At 50.3% G+C, this 21,848-nt stretch overlaps 1 protein-coding gene across 4 annotated transcripts in view; it reads right to left on the bottom strand.

Moving 5' to 3' along the window:
• Positions 1–21,848, bottom strand: part of LOC119965424 (F-BAR and double SH3 domains protein 2-like) — a 105,399-nt gene that overhangs the window by 73,202 nt on the left and 10,349 nt on the right. For all 4 annotated transcript variants that reach the window (XR_005460512.1, XR_005460513.1, XM_038796190.1 and 1 more), the window contains exon 3: positions 15,185–15,230. Coding sequence is in view for 2 of the 4 variants with exons in the window: in XM_038796190.1 (XP_038652118.1) it covers positions 15,185–15,230 (46 nt within the window). In the remaining 2 variants the exon portion in view is untranslated. The remainder of the gene's footprint in view (positions 1–15,184; positions 15,231–21,848) is intronic.

Here is a 21,848-nt window from a genome sequence, read left to right as displayed (position 1 = left end):
TGGGGGGGAGCGGCCATGGTGCCGTTACTAGCGCCCCCAGGCTTGTATTGCCGCAGGACGCCCTCTCCATACGTTTCCAAGCTGCCCCCTCCCCCTCCATCACCCACTTGCGCACCATCGATGCGTTCGCCGCCCAGTAGTATCCGGAAAGATTGGGTAGCGCTAATCCTCCACTGTCCCTACTCCGTTCCAAGAAAATCCTTCTCACTCTAGGGGTGCCATGCGCCCACACATAGCCCATAATGCTGCTAGTTACCTTCTTGAAGAAGGCCCTGGGGAGGAAGATGGGCAAGCACTGGAACAGAAACAAGAACCTCGGGAGGACCGTCATTTTGACTGACTGCACCCTCCCTGCTAGCGACAGCGGTACCATGTCCCACCTCTTGAACTCCTCCTCCATCTGCTCCACCAGCCTTGAAAAGTTCAGCTTGTGGAGGGTCCCCCAGTTCCTTGCCACCTGCACCCCCAAGTACCTGAAGCTCTTTACTGCTCTCCTAAAGGGGAGCCGCCCAATTCCCTCCCCCTGATCTCCCGGGTGTATCACAAAGACCTCACTTTTACCCACATTTAATTTATATCCCGAAAAGTCCCCAAACTCCGCTAGTATTTCCATTACCTCCGGCATTCCCCCTTCCGGATCCGCCACATACAACAACAAATCATCCGCATAGAGTGATACCCGATGCTCCTCCCCTCCCCTTGTCAGTCCTCTCCAACCCCGTGAACCCCTCAGTGCCATCGCCAACGGTTCGATCGCTAATGCAAATAGTAAGGGGGATAGGGGGCATCCCTGCCTGGTACCTCGATGGAGCCCAAAATACTCCGACCTCCTCCCGTTTGTAACCACACTCGCCATCGGGGCCGAATACAGCAGCTTCACCCACTTGATAAATCCCTCCCCAAACCCAAACCGTTCCAGCGTCTCCCACAGGTATTCCCACTCCACCCTATCGAATGCCTTCTCCGCATCCAGTGCTACCACTATCTCAGCCTCCCCCTCCACTGCTGGCATCATAATTACATTCAACAGCCTCCAGACATTTGTATTAAGTTGTCGTCCCTTTACGAAACCCGTCTGGTCCTCATGGATTACCCCTGGCACACAATCCTCTATTCTGGTTGCCAGGACCTTTGCCAACAGTTTGGCATCTACATTCAAGAGGGAGATAGGCCTATAGGGTCCGCACTGTACAGGGTCTTTGTCCCGCTTCAGGATCAAGGAGATCAGGGCCTGTGACATTGTCGGGGGCAGAGCCCCCCCCTCTCGCGCCTCATTGAAGGCTCGCACCAGCACTGGACCCACCAAGTCCACATACTTCTTATAAAATTCCACCGGGAACCCATCCGGCCCCGGCGCCTTCCCCGCCTGCATCTGGCCTATCCCTTTAACTAGTTCCTGCAGCTCTATCGGCGCCCCCAGCCCCTCCACCCGTTCCTCCTGGACCTTTGGGAACCTCAATCTATCGAGGAAGTTCTCCATTCCCCCCCTCCCCCTGGGCGGCTCAGACCGGTACAATTCCCTGTAGAAATCCCTGAAGACCCCGTTCACCTCTTGCCCCTTCTGCACTACGTTCCCTCCCTTCTCTCTCACTCCCCCAATCTCTCTGGCTGCATCTCGCTTGCGCAGCTGGTGTGCTAGCATCCTGCTCGCCTTTTCCCCGTACTCATAGACCGCACCCTGTGCCCTTCTCCATTGCGTCTCCGCCTTCCTAGTGGTCAGTAGGTCAAACTGGGCCTGTAAACTGCGCCGCTCCCTCAACAGCCCCTCCTCTGGTGTCTCCGCATATCTCCTGTCCACTTCTATAAGTTCCCCCACCAGTCTCTCCCTCTCCTGCCTTTCTCTGTGTGCCCTTATGGAGATCAGCTCTCCTCTGATCACTGCTTTCAGGGCCTCCCATACTACCCCCACCTTCACCTCGCCCGTGTCGTTCGTGCCCAGATATCTCTCAATGCCCTTCCGGACCCTTCCGCACACCTCATCGTCCGCCAGCAGCCCCACATCCAGGCGCCACAGCGGGCGCTGGTCCCGTGCTACCCCCAGTTCTACCTCTACCCAGTGTGGTGCATGGTCCGAAATCGCAATGGCCGAGTACTCCGTGTCCTGCACTCTCGAAATCAGCCCCCTGCTCAGTACAAAAAAGTCTATTCTGGAGTACACCCTGTGGACGTGGGAGAAAAAAGAATACTCCCTCGCCCTTGGCCTGCCAAATCTCCAAGGGTCTACCCCCCCCCCATCTGCTCCATGAACCCCCTTAGCACCTCCGCCGCTGCCGGCCTCCTATTCGTCCTGGAACTCGATCTGTCCAGCCCAGGGTCGAGCACTGTGTTGAAGTCCCCCGCCATGATCAGGCCTCCTGCCTCCAGACCCGGAATGAGGCCCAACAGGCGCCTCATAAAACCCGCGTCATCCCAATTCGGGGCATATACATTTACCAGCACCACATTCTCTCCCTGCAGCCTACCCTTCACCATCACGTACCTACCCTCCTTATCTGCTACCACCTGCGCCGCCACGAACGACACCCTCTTTCCCACCAAAATCGCCACCCCCCGGTTCTTTGCGTCCAAGCCTGAGTGGAACACCTGTCCCACCCACCCCCTTCTCAGGCGCACCTGGTCTACTACTCTCAAGTGAGTCTCCTGCAACATTGCCACATCCGCCTGCAGTCCCTTTAGGTGTGAAAAAACCCTTGATCTCTTGACCGGTCCGTTCAGCCCCCTCACATTCCAAGTAATCAACCGGGTCGCGGAGCGACCCGTCCCTTTCCCCTGTCTATTAGCCATGTTCTGTCCCCTGTTCGCCCCGGGTCGACCCTCCCCTTCTGACCCGTTCCCCATGGCGATGGCCCCCCCCCTCTCTCCTCCCGTTCTTCCCTTCCCGTCCTCAGCCTTTCCAGCAGCAACCCGGTATCCCCCCCCTAACCCCCCTTCCCCCCCCCCCCCCCCCCCCCTGGCTAGGACCCCTCCTAGCCGCAGTGTCTCCACCATCGTACTCCCGAGAGTCAGCTGGTTTTCGCTGACCCGGCTGCCCCTGCCACACTCCGACTCCTCCCGATGTGGGGGGGGAGGGGCCTCCCCCCCCCTTGCCATCCCTCTCTGACTCCGCTTCAGCGCGGGAAAAGCCGCCATTGCTGGCCACACCCCACTCTTCTCTCCTCCCCCTTCCTCCGTCCCGCGCGCGGGAAACAGGGGAGAGCCCGCGCTTTCGCCCGGCCACACCCTACCCCGCCATCTTCAATTCCACCCCCGTCCCCATCCACACCGATAACAAAGCCCCCTTAAAACGAGAGGAAGAAAAAAGAGAAAAAGAAAACACGCATAACCCACTTGCTCCCCCCCCGTCCCGCCTCCCCAACTTAACAATATAACAATATAAATAACAAATCGCAAATAAATACATAAATACATAACTATGCCTGCATAACTAAATAACTAAATAACTACCCAATAATAACGTACTTAACCAACAGTAACCATAACCCTTAAAGAACAGATCAAAAAACAGTAAAAAAAGCCCCCCCTACAACAACAATAATTAAGGGAAGTTGGCAACGGGAAGAGACACACAAAAAGGAACAAAGAAACCCCCCATAACACAAGTTTCAAAGAAACCAAACGATCCATCAACTTTAACCAAGTTCCGACCTGGCCTAAGAAAGACATGGGCCACTTGATCAGTCAAGGGTACTCGGGCGGCCTCGACCGCCGGCGTTCCCAAGTTCTAGTTCAGGTCCAGCTTTTCCTCCCGAACAAAAGTCCATGCCTCCTCTGGGGTCTCAAAGTAATGGTGCTGGTCCTTGTAGGTAACCCACAAGCGCGCTGGCTGCAGCATTCCAAACTTGATCCTTTTTGCGTGCAGCACCGCCTTCGTTCGGTTAAACCGGGCCCGCCGCTTTGCCACCTCCGCACTCCAGTCCTGATATATCCGCACCGTCGAATTCTCCCATTTGCTGCTTTTCTCCCTCTTGGCCCACCTCAGCACTTTCTCCCGATCGCAGAGACGCTGGAACCGCACCAGCACCGCCCTCGGGGGCTCGCTTGCCCTAGGCCGCCTAGCCATGACCCGATATGCTTCTTCCAGCTCCAGGGGCGATGGACCGGCCCCCTCTCCCATCAGGGAGCTCAACATCTCCGCTACATATTTCGGGAGATCAGGCCCCTCCAGGCCTTCTGCTAGGCCCAGGATCCTCAAGTTCTTCCGCCTCATTCGCGTGTCCAGCTCCTCAAAGCGGCTCTGCCATTTCAGGTGGAGTGCCTCGTGCACCTCCACCTTTCCCACGAGGACCGTGGCTTCCTCCTCCCTCACCGCCATCTCCTGCTGCAGCTCTCTTATCGACGCCTCTTGGGTCGCCTGGGCCCCCATCAGCCTTGTGGTCGTCGCGTTCATGGACTCTAAGAGTTCCACTTTCAGCTCCGTAAAACACCGGAGGAGAGCGGCCTGCTGCTCCTCCGCCCATTTTCTCCAATCTTCTAGTGCACCACCGGCCGCCATTTTGGTCCTCTTCCCCCGCTTTTTTTGGGGAGCTGCTGCCGCTTTTTTTGTCGCCCCTCTCCGAGTACCGACCATAAAGTTGGTCTCACTCTCCTCAGGGAGCCTTCCCCCACCGGGATTCGTCTTTACAGTACCGTCGGGGCCCTCCAATCGGCCCTTAAACACCTTTGTCGCAGGAGCTGCCAAATGTGCGACTTAGCTGGTCATAGCCGCAACCGGAAGTCCTCGAAGCTGCCATTAACAAAGATGAATTTACTTACACATTGACAGTGACAGGCTTATTACAGCATCTCACTCCCAGTGCAAACCTGGCTGGGAGGGTAGGTCTCACCAGGGCCCGATTTGAGCCTGCTTTTATCCCCAGCCTAACGAGCCCCAGGTAGTTGACCTCCGCCCCCTTCCTGGGGGGGGGGGCTCATACTTCACGGGTCCCACAGGGAGATCAATGATTCTTTCCCTGTGGTTCTCGTGGGACAAATAACAGTGACCTCTTTCTCTGACCTTCTGCAGCCTAAGAATATCCGCGATGGTGGGCGAGTCCAGAACTAGGGGTCATAGTTTGAGAATAAGGGGTAAACCTTTTTGGACTGAGACGAGGAGAAATCTTTTCACCCAGAGAGCGGTGAATCTGTAGAATTCACTACCACAGAAAGTAGTTGAGGCCAAAATGCTGTGTAATTTCAAGAAGGAATTTGATACAGCTCTTGGGGCTAAAGGGATATGGGGGGTAAAGTGGGATCAGGGTATTGAACTTGGTGATCAGCCATGATCAGAATGAATGGTGGAGCAGACGCCAATGCCACATAGCCTATTCCTGCTTCTATTGTCTATGTATGTTTCTAACCTGTTTAATTAGAGGCACTCAGCCCCCTACAAGAAACAACTGGGACTGTGGTGATCACAAGTTAACCAGATGCAACACAACTGAGCGACCACTAGAGGGAGCACGGGAGAGCCATATAAATACATCAGGACAGGAAGTGAGGACACACTCTTCACAGCAGGCGGGCTGGTAAGCACACACAGCAAGCATAGCTGGTAGTTAGCACTGGAAGGTAGTTCTAGGTCGAGCTCTGGAAACTGAACGAACCCACAATAAAGCATCTTCTCCACACTTGAGACTGCGAGCTTTATTAAGATACGAGGAACAACACATGGTACCTAGGAGTGATTTCAGACGCTTACGACAGGACAACTCAGCTGCAGATACAGAAAGCACAAAATGGCATGGAAATCTCCTACTGGACATTTGACTGGGGAAGACATCGCTAATTCGAGGATGTGGCATGGATACCCACCTCAGCTGGACACGACTGGTAATGTAATAAATGTCTGGAAAAGGTTCAAACAAATGTTCGATTTTTATCTCATAGCTAATGATGTAGCAGACGCCTCAGACAAAATTAAAATAGCAATTCTCATCGAAGGGCCTGTCAATAAGAAAGTGTATAATGGATTTAAACACTCAAAAGGTGAAGACAGGAACAGCTTACAAACGTTACTAAACAAATTTGAAGAGTACTGTGAGAAATTTGAACAGCAAGGCATGCTCACAGTCCAACCTGCACAGAGACTGAGTGATGCAAGACTTAAAAAATCACAAAAAGATCAGGAAATCGCGAATGCACAGTACAGATCAAAAAGAAGAAATAACATGAATTTTTCACAAAGCCAAAACGCTGAAATCCAGTCCAGATCGGAAAGAAAAGGTAACTTACAACTTTTAGAAAGAAAAAACGCTGAAATCCGCGATAAAATGGCGTCGGAGCACATTTTGCAGTCTCTGGTAAGCAAAGAACTACAAATCGCGTCTGCGCATGCGCCGGAACCGGAAGTTGCGCATGCGCCGGAACCGGAAGTCGCGCATGCGCCGGAACCGGAAGTCGCGCATGCGCAGTTTACAAAAGATCGCGTCGCGGATCGTTATGCGCATGCGCAAGCCGCGCATGCGCAGTCAAAAAAAGTCTTCGTCGCGGACCGTCATGCGCATGCGCAAGCCGCGCATGCGCAATGGACACCGAACCGCACAAGGAAAGAAAGCCGATTTGCGCATGTGCAAGTCGTTCCTACGCGTGACGTCATGACGTCTGAGAATCCTGACCACGCCCACTTAAAAGGGAAATGCCCGAAAATTGAAAACAAGACACTTAAAGTGGTAAAACCAAATTTTCTTGCCTCAGAACACAAAAAAACGCCTGAACTTAAACCAACAGTGAAAAACAACTTGCACAAAACCTTGGAAAAAGCTGCCTTCACCACACACAGTGAAGCGAACAAAAAGAATTCCGAAACAACAAAAGATGATTTGTTTTTCGACGATTACCTCTCAGACCTGACTGAGTCAGTCGGATATGCTTATCACAGCATCAGCGACACGGTCGCAAAGTTCAACACGAACCAACTCGTGGTAGATGAATCCAACCAAAATGCTTTGGTTTTCGAAGAATACTACTCAGACATGGCTGAGTCAGTCGGATATGCTTATCACAGCATCAGCGACACGGTCGCAAAGTTCAACACGAATCAACTCGTGGTAGAAGAATCCAACCAGGATGATTTGGTTTTCGAAGAATACTACTCAGACATGGCTGAGTCAGTCGGATATGCTTATCACAGCATCAGCGACACGGTCGCAAAGTTCAACACGAATCAACTCGTGGTAGAAGAATCCAACCAGGATGATTTGGTTTTCGGAGAATACTACTCAGACATGGCTGAGTCAGTCAGATATGCTTATCACAGCATCAGCGACACGGTCGCAAAGTTCAACACGAATCAACTCGTGGTAGAAGAAGCCAACGAAGGTGAAATGGGTTTCAAAGAATACTACTCAGACATGGAGGAGTTATTTGGACATGCTGATCACAGCATCAGCGACACCGTTGCAAAGCTCAACACGACTCTACTCATGGTGGATGAATCCAACACCATGGTGCCATGGCAGCTCGTCGATACATTGGATGACAGCAATACCCAAGACAAAGACGACGCCACACAGAGAGCACAGGAAGACTCCACGGAGCGAGCGATGACAGGCTCCACAGTGCGAGTGATGAAAGACGCCAACAGGGATGCAAGCAAACACTCCCGGGCGGACACCAAGCATGAACAAGACCATGAAGGTAAACCCGCTGTACCTGAGCAACCGCAAGCAGACTATGAAAGTCTACCAAGCTCACAGGAACAAGAAGAAAGAGCGGACTATGAAAGTCCAACACGCTCACAGGAACAAGAAGAAAGAGCCGACTATGAAAGTCCAACACGCTCACAGGAACAAGAAGAAAGAGCGGACTATGAAAGGCCAACACGCTCACAGGAACAAGAAGAAGACAATGCACCTCTGCCCACTGCATGCGAAGACAGTGACAAGGTGCTCGCACTCGACGTACAGGATCACAGTGAGACTGACAGTTCTCAGCTTGTCTGTACCGAAGCACAGAGCGAAAACAGTGACAAGGTGCTCGCACTCGACGTACAGGATCACAGTGAGACTGACAGTTCTCAGCTTGTCTGTACAGAAGCACAGAGTCGGGCCACCCAACAGTCCAGAGAGACGATGCCGAAAGAAAACATGCAGATTTTGACTCCAGAAGAGGAGCTCCTGGAGTCCACAGAGACAATGCCGAAAGAAACCATGCAGATTCTGACTCCAGAAGAGGAGCACCTGGAGTCCAGAGACATCACACAGAAAGAAAACATGCAGATTTTGACTCCAGAAGAGGAGCACCTGGAGTCCAGTGAGATAACATCAACAGAAATCATGAAGATTTTAACTCCAGAAGCGGAGCACCAAGAGTCTAGAGAAACCACGTCAACTGAAATCATGCAGATTTGGACTCCAGAAGAGGAGCGCCGAGAGTCCACAGACACCGCGTCAAATGTAATCGAGAAGACTTTGACTCCGGAAGACGAGCACCAAGAAAGCAAAGATGCGGAATCCAATTCTCCACAACTGATTGATGTCACCTGCACCTGCACATCAGATCATTCGCACCACTCGCGAGACGGAATGCTCAATGACTCAAATTATCCACTCGGGACACTCATAGAGTATAACAAGAAAAACAAAAGTCAAAAGAAACACAGCAAGAACAAAAACAACATGAAGCGCGACAAGACCAACAACAATAGCAAGAAGCACAGCAGAAACGAGAACGACAACAGCAAGAAGAAAAGCAACATGAAGCGCGACAAGACCAACAACAATAGCAAGAAGCACAGCAGAAACGAGAACGACAACAGCAAGAAGAAAAGCAACATGAAGCGCGACAAGACAAACAACAATAGCAAGAAGCACAGCAGAAACGAGAACGACAACAGCAAGAATAAAAGCAACATGAAGCGCAACAAGACAAACAACAACGTCAGGCACAAAGATAGCGACAACGACAGAGGCAGAAACAACAAGAATGGCAACAAACACAACAAAGTCAGGAACAAAGATAGCAACAACGACAGAGACAGAAACAACAAGAATGGCAACAAACACAACAAAGTCAGGAGCAAAGATAGCGACAACAACAAAGACGGAAACGACAAAAACAGCGACAAGTACGGCAACGGAAACAACAAAAACAGGAACGACAGAAACAACAGCAATGAAACAACGACTTGTACACAATGGCAAAGCACACCAGCATCCAAGGCGGATGAGACAATAAATCAACACCACAAGCACAGAAAAAAGTCCATGCCAGTCAACATCAGTGATGTGACCATGCAAACACCTCGGGATGACGCATTGGGTACTTAAGATAACAAGGAACACCAACAACATTCACAGCGGACTTGCAATATCAATATCACCACGTCATCAACAACAAACAGAAAAAAAAAAAGCTCTGAACAAATTCATCAAGTTTGGACTCATAAATGTGTTTATTAAGTTTGGACATATAAATACATTGGCTTTGTTAACTAAGGCAATAGCATCATCACTTGTATAGATACGCATATCATAAGTTACTGTTTTGTATAATTTTCCTTAATGATGTACAGAAACTATGTAATGAGAAAGAGGGGGATGTGGTGATCGTAGATTGACCAGATACAAAAACAACAGAGCAAACACGAGCGGGAGAGCTATAAATACACTGGGACAGGATATACAATTTTCTTTAACGATGTTCAGAAAATATGTTAAGAGAAAAAGGGGGATGTGGTGATCACAAGTTAACCAGATGCAACACAACTGAGCGACCACTAGAGGGAGCACGGGAGAGCCATATAAATACATCAGGACAGGAAGTGAGGACACACTCTTCACAGCAGGCGGGCTGGTAAGCACACACAGCAAGCATAGCTGGTAGTTAGCACTGGAAGGTAGTTCTAGGTCGAGCTCTGGAAACTGAACGAACCCACAATAAAGCATCTTCTCCACACTTGAGACTGCGAGCTTTATTAAGATACGAGGAACAACACAGGGACCACTGCCAGCGTAGCCCCATGGCTCCTGGTGGATGGCTAGGAGCTGGCAGCTAATCCTCAAGGGTTTGTATCATCACAAGAAGCTTGCACAGGAAGCCAGCACCCACCGCCTCCCCCCCACTGCAGGACGCTCTGTTTTACAACTACCCTGGCTAACCACCCTGGGCAAGTTCCATCACCACACAGAATGCAGCGGTTCAAGAAGGCGCCTCACTACTACCTTCTCAAGGGGCAAGCAGGAACAGGAACAAATACTTTGTGAACACAGATGGTTGAACAGTCCCATCCCAATCAGAGAATAGTTACAGCACAGAAGGAGGTCGTTCAGCTCATCGTGACCCTGTTGGCTCCCTGCAGGAGCCACTCAGCTCGTCGCGCTCCCGCACCTTTTACACCAAGTCTTGAAAATGTTCTCTCTTCAAATAACTATCCAATTTGTGTTTGAAAGTCACGATTGAATGTGCCCCCACCACACTCTTTAGCAGGATATTCAAACATGTCTTTCTCCGTCGTGTGTTTACCCAGCTTCCCCTTAAGTGCATCTTTGCTCACTGCCTCCACTCTCCTTGTGGGAGCGAGTTCCACATTCTCGCCCGCTCTCTGGGGAAAGACGTTACTCCTGTGTTCACAATTGGGTTTACTACTGACTGCTTGAAGTTGATGCCCCTATAGTTCTGGTCTCTTACACAGATAGAACGGTCTCCTCCTTGTCCAACCCCTCAACCCTTTCATAATTTTAAAGTCTGCTTTTGGTATTATTATTAACCACTGACGTAGGATTTCGAGGGTTGTGGGGTCTGGGGGAGGAGGCGTTGATGGATTGCTCACTTTCTGGCTCGTTGCCAAGGGACAGTCACTGTCTGATTACTCAACAACTTCCTTAAGACTGGGCAAATGCGAGTGATCGAAGAGGTTACCTCACCCCTACTCTGTATCAACAAAGCTTGTCGGATTTTACACAATGCTTTATAAAGTGCAGCTCATATGGTGATAGCTGCGAGCGAAGGTTCAAAATGCCACACAAGGACCTACAAATATTCCATTGTAGTCGCTGGATAATGATCAGAAGCTGACTTTTCCCCTTCTCACCGTCAGAAAGTGCCATTTAGATTCCGTACAACTCTGAACTCGCCCATAATTTAAGAGGAGATCGTGGCAGAGTTCCAAGTCTACATCAGTGTGTCATTACCGCAAATCGAGGAGATACAGAGGGTCAAATGAACCAACCTCACACTGCGAGTGAAGTCAATTTCCTTCTGCAGATCTCTCAAGACAAGAATTCTGAGGGTGAAACTCCTTCTGCGCACTTCAAGTCAAAATAAACAAATGGAGTTGGGATCACAAGAAGGAAAACAGGCCCCCCCAGCTTGAGAAGACCCTCCTATGTCCCCTCCCCCAATTACAATCCCCTTCTTGTCCTCTCCCCACCTTAAACACACTTTCCGTCCCCCTCCTCCATTCCAAACCCTTCTCACTACCTCTTCCCTCACCCCAAGCCCAGTTTCCATCCTCCTCCCATTCCAAACCATCTTCCACTCTGTCATGTTTGCAAGTACCTTTAAGAAATGGGTGTTTATAAATGGGTGTGTATATAAATATCTGTAGTGAGAGTACCTTTAAGAAATGGGTGTTTATTACTGCAGTGATGTCAGAGGGTGGGTGGAGCTGGGCTCTCAGTTATTTTTACTTTTGTTTTAGGCTGTTTGCTGCAGGGTGTGTTTTAGTTTCGTTTTCAGAGCTGGATAGCTGCAGTCACAGCCAGAAGGTGTATTAGAGGCTCTCTCTGTAATCTAAAGACTGTAAATCGGTGATTTAAAACTAATAACGGTAGTGACTTTAACCTGATGTGCTTCTGGTAAAATGTGTTTTAAGTCTTATGGATGTGAAAAGGAAAGCTTAAAGGATTACTTAGTGCTGTATTCTTTGGGGGTTGTATTTGAATTCATGTATGATGTTCACTGTATGTTTTAAAAAGGTTAACTTGAGTTCATAGAATAAACATTGTTTTGCTTTAAAAAATGCTTTTCCATTTCTGCTGTACCACACCTGTAGAGTGGGCCGTGTGCTCCCCATAACTCAATCTAGTAAAAGTTGTGGGTCAGGTGAATTCCATGATACAGTTTGGGGTTCTCTAAACCCTGGCCCACAACAAATCTCTCCCCCAATCTGAACCCTGCTCCCATCTCTTACCCCTCTCCGAAACCTATCCCTGTCTGTGTGTCTATTGGCCTACTCCTGTTCTTGTGTCCCGAGTCATATTATGGACCATCCAATAATAAAAGGACAATACAGAACAGGCACAGGCCCTGCAGCCCTCCAAGCCTGTACTGGTCATGATACCACCCTTGGCCCAAACCCTCAGCACTTCCTATTGCCGTATCCCTCTATACCCATCCTACCCATGTGTTTGTCAAGATGCCTTTTGATCGCCGTTAATGTATCTGCTTCCACAACCTCCCCTGGCAGCGCGTTCCAGGCACTCACCACCCTCGGTGTAAAAACACCTGCTTCGCACATCTCCTCTAAACTTTGCTCCATCAACATTAAACTTTTGCCCCCTAGTGACTGACCCCTCCACCCTGGGAAAGAGTGCCTGCCCATCCACTCTATTCATGCCCCTCATAATCCTGTAGACCTCTATCAGGTCACCCCTCGACCTCTGTCGCTCTAATGAAAACAGCCCGAGTCTATTCAGCCTCTCCACATAGCTAACACCCTCCAGACCAGGCAACATCCTCTGCATCCAGTCAAATAGTATCAGACCTGAGGGGACTTCAGTTGTGCAAAAAGACTGGAGTTACGTTCCTCACAGCAGAAAAGGTAAAGGGGAGATTTAATACCAGGTATTCAAAATCATGAAGAACATTGATCGCATCAATAAGAAATATCCTGCATTTGCTCTCGGGAAGGCTGGAAACCAGAGGAAACAATTGGTAATGAAAAACAGAGTGAAACCATATGGAATGAGTTATGATGATCTGGAATGTTCTATGTGAAAGGGCATTGGAAGCAGAGTCAACAATAACTTTCAAAGGCGAATTGGATGAATATTCGTAAAAGCAAAGTAGGCAAGTCTGTGGGGAAAGGGAAGCGGGGTTGGGACTAATTGGATGGCTCTTCAAAAAGGTGACATGTACACGATGGGCGGAAGGGTCCCCCCTGTGCTGGAATATTCTGCAATACAAAATGTGGAGCTGCAGGATCCAGCAAGATTGCCTGATCCGACAAACCCTCACATTCTTCAGCTAAAAGAAACTCTCATTAAAGCAGCGACGTTTGGTAGCAAATTCTGCAACGTCCTTCAGAAGGGGAGAAAGGTCATTTGTTCCCATTGCTGGTTTCTGTTTGAATTCATCTGGAATCTCCCCAAGTGCTCCAGCAGTGCGGGTTCAATTCCCGTACCAGCCTCCCCGAACAGGCGCCGGAATGTGGCGACTAGGGGCTTTTCACAGTAACTTCATTGAAGCCTACTCGTGACAATAAGCGATTTTCATTTCATTTAAAGCTGTTGACGTTCTGGTGAAGGGTTGGGTTTTGAAACCTCATTCGAACCAAGTTGGCAAACTAAAGGACCGAGAGAGAAATTGAGAGTGAACGAGGGAGCAAGCAGGAGTGGCTGAGGGTGGGCGGACAATTAGACAGCATTAAGAGGGTGTTATGTGGAGCAGAATGCAGACTGCGAAGTTACAGTCACTCTCCATTTTCCCCAAGCGTGGACTGAACCACACGCAGGATGACAATCCCTAAGTAGAGCCCAGCGATAGTGGGGCAGCAGAGAGGCTGCCCGTCACATCAGGGAACACATGATCAGTCAGGAATTCTGTCCGGAACATTCTGCTGGAGACAACTGGCCATGTGAGCACGGAAATGGGCTAGGCCGGGATCCCAAACTGTGTGAAAACTCCCGCAAATGGCCGAAGAATGACCAGAAGGGACACGTGCTGATGTCCGTGCAATGGTGTGAATAGTCACCTTGAGTAAAAGGAATAGGAGGAAGTCACTATATCTCGGTTAATGTTCCACCACACAATGAGATCAAAGATGACATATGTTCTAACTCCAGCCATGTACTCTGGCTCCGTATTCCTGAATAACCTTGGTTAGCAAAAAATCCATTGATCTCAGATTCAAATGTATTACTTGAGCGAGAATCTACAGTGGACGGCAATAACAAACTGCCACTGAGAGATACCGTCAAGGAAATAGCTCTGGTTCAAGAGGCTGAGGCAGATTCCACCTACGTACCAGCACCGAGAGCTTTAGTGTGAAAGGGTGTTCCATCATGTGAAAAACTCACTTGAGTTATCAATCAACATTGAGAGAGTGACAATGAACAATAGGATAAACAATCATACGTACGAAGGGCCATTCTTTTTTTTTTTTAATTTAGAGTACCCAATTATTTTTTTTCCAATTAAGGGGCAATTTAGTGTGGCATATCCACCCAACCAGCACATCTTTGGGTTGTGGGAGTGAAACCCACGCAGACACGTGGAGAATGTTCAAACTCCACACGGATAGTGACCGAGGGCTGGGATTCGAACCTGGGTCCTCAGCCCCGCAGTCCCAGTGCGAACCACTGCACCACATGTCACCCTAGGTGGGGCCATTCTGCCCCTCGAGCCTGCTCCATTGAGGCACATTCTGCTTACTCCCGATAACCTTTGACTCCCTTGTTAGTCAAGAATCTATATACCTCTGCCATATACATATTTATTGAGCCTGCCTCCACTGCTCTCTGGAGAAGAGAGCTTGAAAATGATTCACAACCCTGTGAGAGAATCATAGAATCCCTACAGTGCAGAAGGAGGCCATTCGGTCCATCAACTGTAGCAAAACACTCCTGCTATTATATTCTGCTACGCAAGAACCACATTGAAGCGCAAATGGGGTAATTGCAAAGACAGTTAGCTGCAGTGATGGTGCAGAACTTGAATCTTGCCGATTAGAGAGGCATGTTGCTGAGGCAACGACTTGTCAAACCCTTTCTCCTGCTGCCATGGTTTGAAATTTGATACTCTTGGATTTCTCCTGATGTGGGTAAGACAAAAGGTTCTGACAGCAAAGACAATAGAGGCTTCCTGAAGAGTGTGGATTGGGCGAAATGGAGAGAAGGTGGGTAGGTTGAGGGTGGGGAGGTGCAGAGTGGGGGTTATCGACCGAGATAAAAGGCACAGGCTTTTCTCTGCTCCTAAAAATGCATTTATTTTCCAAAGACTCTTCCGAAGGAGCATTGTTCCTCCAGTCCAGTGACATGGCACTTACCTGACCATATTCCTTCTCAATTGCAGCTCTCTGTTTACTAAACGACCTGAAACCAAATATAAAAGCAATGATGTCAGAGAGCTGAAGGTTAATCGCTGGATATTCACAGCCCGATTACAATTCAGACAAGAGCAACAATCCATTCAAATCCAGCAGTTATTACCCAGAATTAAGGCTAAAACTGGCCAGAGGGACAGTACTGGGGGAGTGCTGCACTGTCAGAGGGTCAGTGCTGAGGGAGTGCTGCACTGTCAGAGGGTCAGTGCTGAGGGAGTGCTGCACTGTCAGAGGGTCAGTACTGAGGGAGTGCTGCACTGTCAGAGGGTCAGTACTGAGGGAGTGCTGCACTGTCGGAGGGGCAGTATCGAGGGAGTGCTGCACTGTCAGAGGGTCAGTACTGAGGGAGTGCTGCACTGACAGAGGGTCAGTACTGAGGGAGTGCTGCACTGTCAGAGGGTCAGTACTGAGGGAGTGCTGCACTGTCCGAGGGACAGTACTGAGGGAGTGCTGTACTGTCAGAGGGTCAGTACTGAGGGAGTGCAGTACTGTCAGAAGGTCAGTACTGAGGGAGTGCTGCACTGTCAGAGGGTCAGTACTGAGGGAGTGCTGCACTGTCAGAGGGTCAGTACTGAGGGAGTGCTGTACTGTCAGAGGGTCAGTACTGAGGGAGTGCTGCACTGTCAGAGGTTCAGTACTGAGGGAGTGCTGCACTGTCAGAGGGTCAGTACTGAGGGAGTGCTGCACTGTCAGAGGGTCAGTACTGAGGGAGTGCTGCACTGTCAGAGGGTCAGTACTGAGGGAGTGCTGTACTGTCAGAGGGTCAGTACTGAGGGAGTGCTGTACTGTCAGAAGGTCAGTACTGAGGGAGTGCTGTACTGTCAGAGGGTCAGTACTGAGGGAGTGCTGTACTGTCAGAAGGTCAGTACGGAGGGAGTGCTGCACTGTCAGAGGGTCAGTACTGAGGGAGAGCTGCACTGTCAGAGGGTCAGTACTGAGGGAGTGCTGCACAGTCAGAGGGTCAGTACTGAGTGAGTGCTGCACTGTCACAGGGTCAGTACTGAGGGAGTGCCTCACTGTCAGTGGGTCAGTACTGAGGGAGTGCTGCACTGTCAGAGGGTCAGTACTGAGGGAGTGCTGCACTGTCAGAGGGTCAGTACTGAGGGAGTGCTGCACTGTCTGAGGGGCAGTACTGAGGGAGTGCTGCACTGTCAGAGGGGCAGTACTGAGGGAGTGCTGCACTGTCAGAGGGTCAGTACTGAGGGAGTGCTGCACTGTCAGAGGGTCAGTACTGAGGGAGTGCTGCACTGAGGGAATGGTGTATTATCAGAGAGGTAGTACTGAGAGAGCATTGCACTGTCCAAGGGTCTTCCATTCAGATGAAGCATTGATCCAAGGCCCCATGTGTTCTCTCATTTGGATGAAACACATCCCAGGACACTATTCAAGGAAGACGAGATGAGTTCTCCCCTGTGTCCTGGTCCCAAAATTTACTCCTCAACCTCTATGACAAGAGGAGATGTTCTGATGATTGATCACATTGCTGTAAATGGGAGCTTACTGTGCTGAAATTGGCTGCCAGGTTTCTTACATTAGTGACAACACTTCATTGCTTCCAATGTGCTTTTGGACATCCAGGTTGCCAAGGGCACTATAGAAATGTAAGTTTGTTTTACTCAAGGGCATCAGGGTGGCATAGTGGTTAGCACTATAGCCTCGCGGCGCTGAGGACCCGGGTACGATTCCGGCCCCGGGTCACCGTCCGTGTGTAGTTTGCACATTCTCCCCGTGTCTGCGTGGTTCTCACCCCCACAAATGTGCAGGTTAGGGGGATTGGCCACACTAAATTGGCCCGTATATGGGAAAAAAAGAATTGGGAACTCTAAATGCAAGTTTCTTTTTCTCTGAGATTGAACAGCTAGAATTTTTGTTTATTCCATAAAGCTGCTAAGGTGTCGTGGTCACAGAACGGATGTAAGGCAGTGAGATACCAAGACACACTTTGCATTCTGCCCATCATTTTATCAACTAATCAGATTTTTCACCAATTCTCCAATCTTTAGATTCGAGAACGCCAGTCAGCAAACATCACTCATCAAAAAAAAACTGAGGTTTTATTCAACTGCAGTGAGAAATAACAGTTGACAGCACACCCTGTCACACCTCAACCTCGTGTTGGCAGAGTTACTGCAGGGTACAATCTTCAACAAGGAATAAATAACTCACATGGGATTCAGGGCTGGTCACTCACTCACTGAGCTGGGATTCAGGGCTGGTCACTCACTGAGCTGGGATTCAGGGCTGGTCCCTCACTCACTGAGCTGGGATTCAGGGCTGGTCACTCACTGAGCTGGGATTCAGGGCTGGTCCCTCACTCACTGAGCTGGGATTCAGGGCTGGTCTCTCACTGAGCTGGGATTCAGGGCTGGTCACTCACTGAGCTGAGATTCAGGGCTGGTCCCTCACTGAGCTGGGATTCAGGGCTGGTCTCTCACTGAGCTGGGATTCAGGGCTGGTCCCTCACTGAGCTGGGATTCAGGGCTGGTCCCTCACTCACTGAGCTGGGATTCAGGGCTGGTCACTCACTGAGCTGGGATTCAGGGCTGGTCACTCACTGAGCTGGGATTCAGGGCTGGTCCCTCACTGAGCTGGGATTCAGGGCTGGTCTCTCACTGAGCTGGGATTCAGGGCTGGTCCCTCACTGAGCTGGGATTCAGGGCTGGTCCCTCACTCACTGAGCTGGGATTCAGGGCTGGTCACTCACTGAGCTGGGATTCAGGGCTGGTCCCTCACTCACTGAGCTGGGATTCGGGGCTGGTCTCTCACTGAGCTGGGATTCTGGGCTGGTCACTCACTGAGCTGGGATTCAGGGCTGGTCCCACATTCAGCTGGGATTCAGGGCTGGTCCCTCACTGAGCTGGGATTCAGGGCTGGTCACTCACTGAGCTAGGATTCAGGGCTGGTCCCTCACTCACTGAGCTGGGAGTCAGGGCTGGGCCCTCACTCACTGAGCTGGGATTCAGGGCTGGTCCCTCACTGAGCTGGGAGTCAGGGCTGGGCCCTCACTCACTGAGCTGGGATTCAGGTCTGGTCCCTCACTCACTGAGCTGGAATTCAGGGCTGGTCCCTCACTGAGCTGGGATTCAGGGCTGGTCACTCACTGAGCTGGAATTCAGGGCTGGTCACTCACTGAGCTGGGATTCAGGGCTGGTCTCTCACTGAGCTGGGATTCAGGGCTGGTCTCTCACTGAGCTGGGATTCAGGGCTGGTCCCTCACTCACTGAGCTGGGATTCAGGGCTGGTCCCTCACTGAGCTGGGATTCAGGGCTGGTCACTCACTGAGCTGGGATTCAGGGCTGGGCCCTCACTCACTGAGCTGGGATTCAGGGCTGGTCTCTCACTGAGCTGGGATTCAGGGCTGGTCCCTCACTGAGCTGGGATTCAGGGCTGGTCACTCACTGAGCTGGGATTCAGGGCTGGTCACTCACTGAGCTGGGATTCAGGGCTGGTCACTCACTGAGCTGGGATTCAGGGCTGGTCCCTCACTCACTGAGCTGGGATTCAGGGCTGGTCCCTCACTGAGCTGGGATTCAGGGCTGGTCACTCACTGAGCTGGGATTCAGGGCTGCGCCCTCACTCACTGAGCTGCGATTCAGGGCTGGTCCCTCACTGAGCTGGGATTCAGGGCTGGTCCCTCACTCACTGAGCTGGGATTCAGGGCTGTTCCCTCACTGAGCTGGGATTCAGGGCTGCTCACTCACTCACTGAGCTGGGATTCAGGGCTGGTCCCTCACTGAGCTGGGATTCAGGGCTGGTCACTCACTGAGCTGGGATTCAGGGCTGGTCACTCACTGAGCTGGGATTCAGGGCTGGTCACTCACTGAGCTGTGATTCAGGGCTGGTCTCTCACTGAGCAGGGATTCAGGGCTGGTCTCTCACTGAGCTGGGATTCAGGGCTGGTCCCTCACTCACTGAGCTGGGATTCAGGGCTGGTCACTCACTGAGCTGGGATTCAGGGCTGGTCACTCACTGTTGCCTCCCAGGTGCAAGGGTACATGATGTCTCGGATCATGTTTTCCGGGTCCTTAAGGGGGAGGGGGAGCAGCCCCAAGTCGTTGTCCACATTGGCACTAACGGCATAGGTAGGAAAGGGGACAAGGATGTCAGGCAGGCCTTTAGGGAGCTAGGATGGAAGCTCAGAGCGAGAACAAGTAGAGTTGTTATCTCTGGGTTGTTGCCCGTGCCACGTGATAGTGAGACGAGGAATAGGGAGAGAGAGCAATTAAACACGTGGCTACAGGGATGGTGCAGGCGGGAGGGATTCAGATTTCTGGATAACTGGGGCTCTTTCTGGGGAAGGTGGGACCTCTATAGACAGGATGGTCTACATCTGAACCTGAGGGGCACCAATATCCTGGGGGGGGGTTTGTTAGTGCTCTTTGGGGGGGGTTTAAACTAATTCAGCAGGGGCATGGGAACCTGGATTGTAGTTTTGGGGTACGGGAGATTGAGAGTATAGAGGTCAGGAGCACAGATTTGACTTCGCAGGAGGGTGCCAGTGTTCAGGTAGGTGGTTTGAAGTGTGTCTACTTCAATGCCAGGGGTATACGAAATAAGGTAGGGGAACTGGCAGCATGGGTTGGTACCTGGGACTTCGATGTTGTGGCCATTTCAGAGACATGGATAGAGCAGGGACAGTAATGGTTGTTGCAGGTTCCGGGGTTTAGGTGTTTTAGTAAGCTCACAGAAGGGGGCAAAAGAGGGGGAGGTGTGTCGCTGCTAGTCAAGGACAGTATTACGGTGGCGGAAAGGATGCTAGATGGGGACTCTTCTTCCGAGGTAGTATGGGCTGAGGTTAGAAACAGGAAAGGAGAGGTCACCCTGTTGGGAGTTTTCTATAGGCCACCTAATAGTTCTAGGGATGTAGAGGAAAGGATGGCGAAGATGATTCTGGAAAAGAGCGAAAGTAACAGGGTAGTTGTTATGGGAGACTTTAACTTTCCAAATATTGACTGGAAAAGATATAGTTCGAGTACATTAGATGGGTCGTTCTTTGTACAATGTGTGCAGGAGGGTTTCCTGACACAATATGTTAACAGGCCAACAAGAGGCGTGGCCACATTGGATTTGGTTTTGGGTAATGAACCAGGCCAGGTGTTAGATCTGGAGGTAGGTGAGCACTTTGGAGACAGTGACCACAATTCGGTGACCTTTACGTTAGTGATGGAAAGGGATAAGTATACCCCGCAGGGCAAGAGTTATAGCTGGGGGAAGGGCAATTATGATGCCATTAGACATGACTTAGGATGTGTAGGTTGGAGAAGTAGGCTGCAAGGGTTGGGCACATTGGATATGTGGAGCTTGTTCAAGGAACAGCTATTGCGTGTTCTTGATAAGTACGTACCAGTCAGGCAGGGAGGAAGGGGTCGAGCGAGGGAACCGTGGTTTACCAAAGAAGTGGAATCTCTTGTTAAGAGGAAGAAGGAGGCCTATGTGAAGATGAGGCGTGAAGTTTCAGTTGGGGCGCTTGATAGTTACAAGGAAGCGAGGAAGGATCTAAAGAGAGAGCTAAGACGAGCAAGGAGGGGACATGAGAAGTCTTTGGCAGGTAGGATCAAGGAAAACCCAAAAGCTTTCTATAGGTATGTCAGGAATAAAAGAATGACTAGGGTAAGAGTAGGGCCAGTCAAGGACAGTGGTGGGAAGTTGTGTGTGGAGGCTGAGGAGATAAGCAAGATACTAAATGAATACTTTTCGTCAGTATTCACTCAGGAAAAAGATAATATTGTGGAGGAGAATGCTGAGACCCAGGCTATTAGAATAGATGGCATTGAGGTGCGTAGGGAAGAAGTGTTGGCAATTCTGGACAAGGTGAAAATAGATAAGTCCCCGGGGCCTGATGGGATTTATCCTAGGATTCTCTGGGAAGCCAGGGAAGAGATTGCTGAGCCTTTGGCTTTGATTTTTATGTCATCATTGGCTACAGGAATAGTGCCAGAGGACTAGAGGATAGCAAATGTGGTCCCTTTGTTCAAGAAGGGGAGTAGAGATAACCCCGGTAACTATAGGCCGGTGAGCCTCACGTCTATTGTGGGTAAAGTCTTGGAGAGGATTATAAGAGATACGATTTATAATCATCTGGATAGGAATAATATGATTAGGGATAGTCAGCATGGCTTTGTGAAGGGTAGATCATGCCTCACAAACCTTAGCGAGTTCTTTGAGAAGGTGACTGAATAGGTAGACGAGGGTAGAGCAGTTGATGTGGTGTATATGGATTTCAGTAAAACGTTTGATAAGGTTCCCTCATGGTCGGCTATTGCAGAAAATACGGAGGCTGGGGATTGAGGGTGATTTAGAGATGTGGATCAGGAATTGGCTAGTTGAAAGAAGATAGAGGGTGGTGGTTGATGGCAAATGTTCAGAATGGAGTTCAGTTACGAGTGGCATACCACAAGGATCTGTTCTGGGGCCGTTGCTGTTTGTCATTTTTATAAATGACCTAAAGGAGGGCACAGAAGGTTGGGTGAGTAAATTTGCAGACGACACTAAAGTCGGTGGAGTTGTAGACAGTGTGGAAGGATGTTGCAGGTTACAGATGGACATAGATAAGCTGCAGAGCTGGGCTGAGGGGTGGCAAATGGAGTTTAATGTGGAGAAGTGTGAG

This window comes from Scyliorhinus canicula, chromosome 4, assembly GCF_902713615.1.
Source record: "Scyliorhinus canicula chromosome 4, sScyCan1.1, whole genome shotgun sequence".
NCBI classification, from domain to species: Eukaryota; Metazoa; Chordata; class Chondrichthyes; order Carcharhiniformes; family Scyliorhinidae; genus Scyliorhinus; species Scyliorhinus canicula.
Note: the sequence above shows the minus strand (reverse complement) of the source record. Positions and strands in the feature narration are given on the sequence as shown.